Raw genomic sequence first — 7,677 nt, 5'->3', positions numbered from 1 at the left:
ATCATGGATAACTGAGTTATAGATTTATTTAGTTTTATGCTTGTTAAATAGTTTAAAAATAGTTAAAAGTGTGTAAAAATAGAAACGAATATAAAAATTTTACTATAGTTAAAGCATACAATAATTATACCACCATAAAAATTTCACCATAATTTCACCATAGAAACTGCAGTTATGAATTAATTAAAAAAACATAGATCTAAAGCTATAACAAAAACCTTGTACTAAAGCATACTATATTATATGTTTATTGTATAGATTTACTCATGTCGAGTCCAGTGGCGGAGCTAGAGGAAATTTAAGGGGGGTGCGCTAGCCTTGTGGGTGCATAGATTTTTACGATATGGGTGCGTATATGGTGGAAAATTGAACATAATTACTGTTTTTCTGATTTTTCGTGGGTGCAGGCGCACCTCTTGCCATGAACATACATCCGCCCATGGTCGAGTCCAGGAAAATTGGATTTTCTATTTTATAATTTTCTATGATTTTTAAAATATTCAGCTAAAATAAATAAAAAAGAAAAAGACAGAACCGTCTTCGAAAACCACCTATAATCGGGTCTTGGAGGTAAAATGAATAGTTTTAAAAGTTGAGGGAGCTGATTTATTGGATTTTCGTGTTTAGTGAAGAAAACTAAAGTTTAAGGATAGTTTAAGAGGTAAAATGAATTTTTTCCTATTGCGCACAACCAGCCCTTTCGCACGCCACGGCCTAAGGCCCACGGCCCGGACGGAGACGGTCAAAATAAAAGGGCACCAAAAAAATGGAAAAAGGAAAAAAACGAGACGGCCAAGCCCCAACCCCAAACCCCGGCCCCAGCCGCCATACCATCTCGACACGCGGCCGCCGCAGACGAGATGCCCGCCGGGGACGCAGGGCGCGCGCCGACGGCAGCGGCCGCGCAATCGCTGGTGGAGTCCTTCTGCGGCGTGACCTCTGCGACCCCCCAGGAGGCGGCCTTCTACCTCGAGAGCCACAACTGGGCCCTGGAATCCGCCGTCCGCTCCTACTACGACTCCGTGGACGGCGAACCCGACGCCGGCGCCGCCGATCCAGTGCCCCCGCCACCAGCTGCACCAGCCGGGGGTGGGGAGGACACCGAGGATGAGGATTACGTGGTCGGCGGCGGCGGCGACGAGGACGAGGATGATGAGGACTACGTCGATGGCGACGACGGCGACGATGAGGACGCCGCTCTCGCCGCTGAGGCCGTGGCGGAAGAGGAGAGGAGGAGGCCTGTGAAGAGGCAGAAGAGAAGCCACGACACGCGGGGTGGGAGCGGCAGCAGGGCCAGGGCGGGTGGTGCGAGTGCGCGGGGGAATGTGAGGACGCTCTCCGATCTCGGTGGTGGCAAGGGAACCGCGGGGTCCGACGAGAACTCCGAAGACGACGATGAATGGGCACCACCGCCCGAGTACTTCACTGGCGGCGAGACAAGGTGATCTATAATCTCTAATCTCTAGGGTTGGGATAGTTGTTTCCTTCCCAACTAGATCGAGATACTCATCTCTAGGGTTTTAGATTGTCTTGTTTAAGTTCAAAATGGGTTTCTGGTGGGATGATGCTATAATTAAATGTGCTTTCTGTTGGGATGATGCTATAATTAAATGTGCTTGAAGTAGGGAAGCCTTTGTGTTTCTGATTAATCCCCATTTGCTGCATTTAAATTTGACTCATACTCTGCTCAATGGAGGTGTTTTGATCTCTAGTTCCTGTAGATTGTTTGATTTGTTCTTCATCTCTAGTTCCTCTAGATTGCTTGATTTGTTCTTCAACATTAATAACGCTAGCCATTAGCCACAAATAAACAATGCAGACCATGTTGCAGCACTTTTGATAATGATGCAATGACCTTCCATAGACTAGGAGTTTATGTTATTATGATAAGGTGCTAGACATTATGCTTGGTAGTGTTATGGAGGGCTATGTGTTGGTTTTGACTTTTCAAGTTTATAATCATGAGAAAAGAGGTCCAAAACTTGGGTATCTAGCCTGTATCTAACAATATGTCAAATTTTAGAGTTGCTTAGGCTTTCTATGCAGCAATCAGAAGCCACTGGTTTACCCTAGCTAGAAAAAACTAAGAGTAAATTATTTGTGAAGGGTAACATTTCGCAAAATTTGATGGGAACACATAGCAGGATCTCATTATTCTTAGCAGTAGACTTGAGTTCTGAAATCATTCGCGTGTTTGGAACGCAGGAATCAAAAACACGGGAATAGGAAAAAACGCAGGAATTGGGTGAGTGTGTAGTGGTAAAACATAGGAAAGGAAAAATGCGGGAAATAACTAGAAGGGGTGTTTGGAACGCAGGAATCCATAACACAGGAAAAACGCAGGAAGTAACATTATTTTTTGTTTCTCTTCTCTTGCTGTCTCGGTCTTCGTGAATCCATTGGTTTGGACTGGATGTTTTGTTTCCCGTGAAATGAATGGAGGTAGGAAACTTTCCTTTGTTTTACTGTTGAAGTTTCCTTCATTCCAAACAGCATTTCTAGAAACCTTTCCAAAGGAATGGATTCCTATGAATTTCCTATGAAATTCCTTTGATCCAAACAAGGCCTCAAGTGAGGGGTCAGAGGCTAGATTAGCACCCTGCTTCACCTGGAAGCAAAGGAGACCAGGGTTTGAACTGAACTCCAGCTGGCCGTCCCACAACTCTATCAAGGGTGCGACCAGCTGAACTCGAGGCCAACTGAAATAGAATTTCTTGTCCTTATTCTTGACATCTAACCTCCGTTTAGCATTGGGGTGGATTATGATAATCTTGTTTGATACAGCTGCTTTTAGATATTTAAGACTTGTGTTCCTTTTAATCTAGGTTGCAAATGAAGATATCAATGTGTATTAGATTACCCAAATTGACCCCAGTGAGGACCAAAAATTGTATGATTATAGAACTTACCCTAATATAATTGTCTGAACTTACTTTTGGACTTTCCAACAACAACAAAGTCTGTCAGTCCCAAGCAAGTTGGGGTAGGCTAGAGTTGAAACCCACCAAGAACCCCTAGTCATGTACAGTACAGGGCAGCTACTGCAATGATGTCCATAGTATGATATGTTCATGAAATCCTGGTAGTTTAGGTACTAAGTAGTTAAGAATGATAACATGCTTTGGATCTTTAAAATGCATGCCTTCATTGTTGTAAAAGAGTTAGGTGATAGGCGAGTGGCAGGGCACCACCTGCAGCCTGACAAGTGTTTAGGTGGGCTAGGGCTTGGCAGAAATTAGCTCCCACGAAGAGGATGCCATGTGGCGCATAAGTGGGTCTATTAAATGACTTGTTAACGGATTAAAGCGATGGCCTGAGCCAAAATCCCTGGAAACTTTTAGGATGACAACTAGTTACTGATGAAAGCAGGTTGAATTGGTGAGCCCTGCTAACTGTTGAGCTTCTTGGTTGGCAATCTATTTTATGTGTTGCTGGTCAGTTATCAGGTTTAGGCATAGTTGATGTCTTTCTGGTTGTACTTGTTTATATTTAACTCCTTAGTTTGGATCTTTTCTCCATTATCATATTAAAGCAAGAACCACATTTGAATTTTGAATGCTGATGGGTTCTTGGTTGCACTGCAATCAGCCATTTTTGTGGGATCTATTTGAGACGTGGAATTCAGCATTCTGCAATTAATTTATTAAAAATTGCATGTTGGGTGCTTGCCTCAGCTAAACAGGAGGAAGTTGGAATAGTCCTAGTTCTGTTGTAAGATAGTAACAACTTGTCAACCCCCACCCCTGACACTGTTACATTTTTTTTTTCTTTTGTTCAACTGTTTCCATATCATATCATGTCTTTTCTGAGAAAGATAAGTTCTATTCTTATCAACAGCATTACAACACCATTGAAGTTGGCAGGATCTCGTCTTTGCTTGCCACTTCTTGCATCGTTAAACTAACCAGGATTCCAGTTCTGACTTGCCTCATTGATTTGTACACTGTACAAATTTGGAAGCTGTAATGTAGAATCTTGTAGATGAAAGAGTGCAAGCATTGTCTGGTGGTGTTTGTTTTATCATGTACTGACTTTTTAGTCACAGTTTTTTTTACTTTAATGAAGGGCGGGCCTGGTGCAAACGGTAGAGTCTTACCGCCTGTGACCGGAAGGTCCCGGGTTCAAGTCGCGGTCTCCTCGCATTGCATAGGCGAGGGTAAGGCTTGCCACTGACACCCTTCCCCAGACCCCGCACAGAGCGGGAGCTCTCTGCACTGGGTACGCCCTTTTTTTTTCTTTTTACTTTAATGTATATTGGCATGGGATCCATTCTTTTGATTCTTACACAAATTATATAGCAATGGTCAGTAATTTAATCATATGCTGTGCACCCTTGATATACCGGTAGTCATCTATATTTTATGCTTAATCTTTTTCTTTTGTCTTCAGTGGAATGGTTGTTAGAGATCGATCAAAACGTAAAAACAACACGGATGAGGTATTCAAGCAAGCTAAAAGGAAGGGGGCTAAGCAAGGTCCGTATGAGGCTCGCCGGCGATCTAGTTCGATGAACTTTACTGGGACTGGCAGACTTCTGACAGGTGAAACTATAGAGTGTGATGCACCACAGCCACCAGAAGAAATTGTCCATAACATCTACTTCTGGAGGAATGGCTTCACAGTAAACGATGGCCCACTTAGAAGTTTCGATGATCCAGCAAATGCATCCTTTTTAAAGGTAAAGAACTCTGTTCTATGGTACCGCGCCTATCACATTTCTGCTTTACTATGCCTAATTTTATGTGAGGCACCACCACCTTTTCTTCAAACATATATATAGCTTGTTCACCCTTATTTTCAATCCAGAATGGTACTTCTAGTTAATGTTTTTGTCCTGTTGGCACATAGCCCAGTACAGTACGATGTGTCTCAGACTTTATATTGAACAATAGATTTCTGAGTAATTAATGAGTTAGAAGAATCAAGGGATCATATGGAACCGTATTTTCTTTTCACTTGGAACAAGTATTATTACTTCTCTGCTGGTTTTCATCATAATGGTTTGCAACTGTTTTGTTTTTAGACTGGTCCCCTAATAATAATTATATGAATGGGGCAGGAGCTATTTGGTAGGTGAGAGGGAAACTTTTAATAGCCCCACAGGGGGGGGGGGGGGGGGGGGGGCAGATTGTTTCTGTTTGAGAAATCTGTTTCTCAGCGAAGTCTTATTCACGCCTGAATTGGTATCTGGTCAGGAAATGATAACTCAACCTAATTTAAAAATGGAAGTAACACTTTGACCTATATTTGTCAAGTTTTATGAACCAGCCAATTCAGGCATAGGCCAAGGGATTAAGCAAATGCTTATTCTTATTGAGTTATATATACTTAAGCACTTACCTCATATATGAAGGTTCCACCAGGTATTCAAAGTGGAGCGGAAGAAGGCCATGATATTTTTTTTACTTAAAATTGCTTAAATCGTGTTGTAAACTCGGGGCCTTGTGGCTCTGTACTAGACATAAAAGCCTTAAGTTGTAGACAGAAGGTAAGGTGTAGATGAAAGGTGGATAATGTAGGTTTCAACATCAATAATATTTTTTTTGGTACATTGTCGTTTACTGTCTTTTATCGTGTCTTCTTGTATACTTGTTATCTATCTCCTTCGGTCTGTTGTTTTTCTTAGCTCTTGTTTAGTTTGTGGCACTGCATGTTAGTTTCTTTATTCCCTCATATTCTTTTTACTAGAGCATCAAGGATTCTGTCTGCCCAACTGAGCTTGAGCCGGCTGATGTGAAATCTAAGGTGAATGTGAATCTTGTCCGGAAGGAAGAAGAATTTACTGTAAGTATGATTAGCTCGAAATGTGCACTTGCTTCAATTGTTCAAGCATCTAACCTTAACGGTATCTATCACTGCCTTGGTAACAGGAGCCAGTCAAGCGTGCTGCTCCTTTTGAAGGGGAACGAAGAACCCTCATGGAACCTTCTGATAATAATACTTCCAGTGCTGCTGCTTCCAGTAGTGTCACTGCTCCTCGGGCAATCACAGTGGACGATTCTTTGCCATCAACCTCCCTCCAAATCAGGTTCGCAGACGGCAGTCGCTTGGTTGCCCGTTTCAACACTAGCCACACGATTAGCGACGTGCGGGCATTTATCGACGCGACAAGACCAGAAGCCAGCGATTACACGCTGCAGGCCGGGTTCCCCCCAAAGCCGCTTGAGGACGCGACCAAGACCGTCGAGGAAGCCGGCGTGGCCAACTCGGTGATCATTCAGTCGGTCTAGCTCGGCAGAACAGGTGCCGACCCTATTCCATCAAACACGCTAGGCATCTGAAGCTATCACCTCCCTCCCTTGCTTTGCTGTTCCTTCATTTTGTTTCTCATCAAACCTGGCTTTTAACCTTCTATATGGCTTCGTCATCCAGTAGCTACTTCTGGTATTGGGAGTGTAAAACAGTGAGATCTGGGTGTCCCCATCTTATATTCATCTAAAGCATATAGTACAGTACGTATTACTTAGCCTGCTTGTCTCCTTCAGCGTTTGGTGGGTTAAAGTGCCCCTCTTGTTCTTATCTCATCCCCCCTGGTTGGTAGAATGTCGGCACTTGTGGACAACGTTGGTTGCACCAGATGGCCAATTCATTCCCTATTGCGGTTACTGATGTCCGGACGATTGCGATCTGCGAGGTGAGTTCTTTGTCCAGCTTTCATATACTAACAAGTTATATGTCGTTGGCATTCCTTTCTTGGTGCTGCATAATGGGTCTGGTCGATCGCTAGTCTTTTCCAACGTTAAATAACTGCACATTCATGTGCTACATTTGGTTGGCCATGATTTGCGCTCCCATTCCAGTTGCGCGTTGCTATCTGGTGAGCTGAACGGTGAAAACCCCAGCGCCCATTCCGGCATTCCGTCCCGTCGATCCTTCCGTTTTCGTGCATTTCCTTTCCTTTCGTAGTCCAGTAGTTGCGACGTGGCTTTTCAAGCGGCAACGGTAGAGTGCGTCTCAGAGTGATCATCGCCCGTCAAGTAGGTGAGCGGTGAGCCTCGTCCGCTCCGCTCCGCTGCATCAGTTGTCCAGCCCTCAGGCCCCCGCTGCAAAGAACCCAATGATTCGCGCGTCGTCGTCCCACATCACTGTGGAGTGAGGACTACTAGACTGTGTGGTCACTGGTCAGGCAGGCATCATGGTCATGGCGTCCCATCCGGAATCCTGGATCGCGGCTTGAGCCTTTGTCGCTTGATGATGCGTTGGCCGCCGAGCGATTCCTCCCCTTTCCGTACGTGCCCAAGGCCGCGCGCGACACCCGGCAGGCCATGATGTGAGACTTTGGAGACCGCCGAGCGCCGACAAAACAGACGCGCGGACGGAATGAATGAGTTCAGCTCTAAAACTGGCTGCTAGCGCACCGAATCGAGAGTAAACGACGCCGGAACGCGAGGGAACGCCACATGCCGTGGCTGGCCGCGCACCCGTCTGGATCAGCGTGGCCGATCGCGGGGGCGAACTGGGGGAATGGGCGAATGAATGGCCGCGGGCAGCTGGCTCATTACACGGGCACAGTTTCGTTTGGGCTGATAACTCAAATTACTATTGGCTGATTTGGTGTAAGAGACTTATAAGCTAAACAAGCCCCAGGCTCCTTGTCCTTGGGAGGGGGGCCCTACCTGTCACGGGCAGCAGGGCCACCGCGCAGGTGGCCACAGGCCACCCAAGTCACGGGCGCTC

At 45.2% G+C, this 7,677-nt stretch overlaps 1 protein-coding gene across 2 annotated transcripts; it reads left to right on the top strand.

The window, feature by feature from the left end:
• Nucleotides 1–776: 776 nt before the first annotated feature.
• Nucleotides 777–6,462, top strand: LOC136520497 (plant UBX domain-containing protein 4-like). Of its 2 annotated transcripts, none has more exons than XM_066514039.1 (4): nucleotides 777–1,441; nucleotides 4,390–4,678; nucleotides 5,689–5,784; nucleotides 5,874–6,462. In XM_066514039.1, the coding sequence occupies exons 1-4, from the start codon at nucleotides 861–863 to the stop codon at nucleotides 6,228–6,230; spliced, it is 1,323 nt and encodes a 440-aa protein (XP_066370136.1). In that variant the 5' UTR covers nucleotides 777–860; the 3' UTR covers nucleotides 6,231–6,462. The 2 variants fall into 2 exon arrangements, with proteins under 2 accessions (XP_066370136.1, XP_066370135.1); XM_066514038.1 differs by having other exon boundaries at nucleotides 5,871–6,462.
• The last annotated feature ends 1,215 nt before the right edge of the window (nucleotides 6,463–7,677 follow it).

This window comes from Miscanthus floridulus, chromosome 18 (genome assembly GCF_019320115.1).
Source record: "Miscanthus floridulus cultivar M001 chromosome 18, ASM1932011v1, whole genome shotgun sequence".
NCBI lineage: Eukaryota > Viridiplantae > Streptophyta > Magnoliopsida > Poales > Poaceae > Miscanthus > Miscanthus floridulus.
The sequence above is the reverse complement of the archived record's forward strand: the minus strand, read 5'-3'. Positions and strand labels throughout refer to the sequence as shown.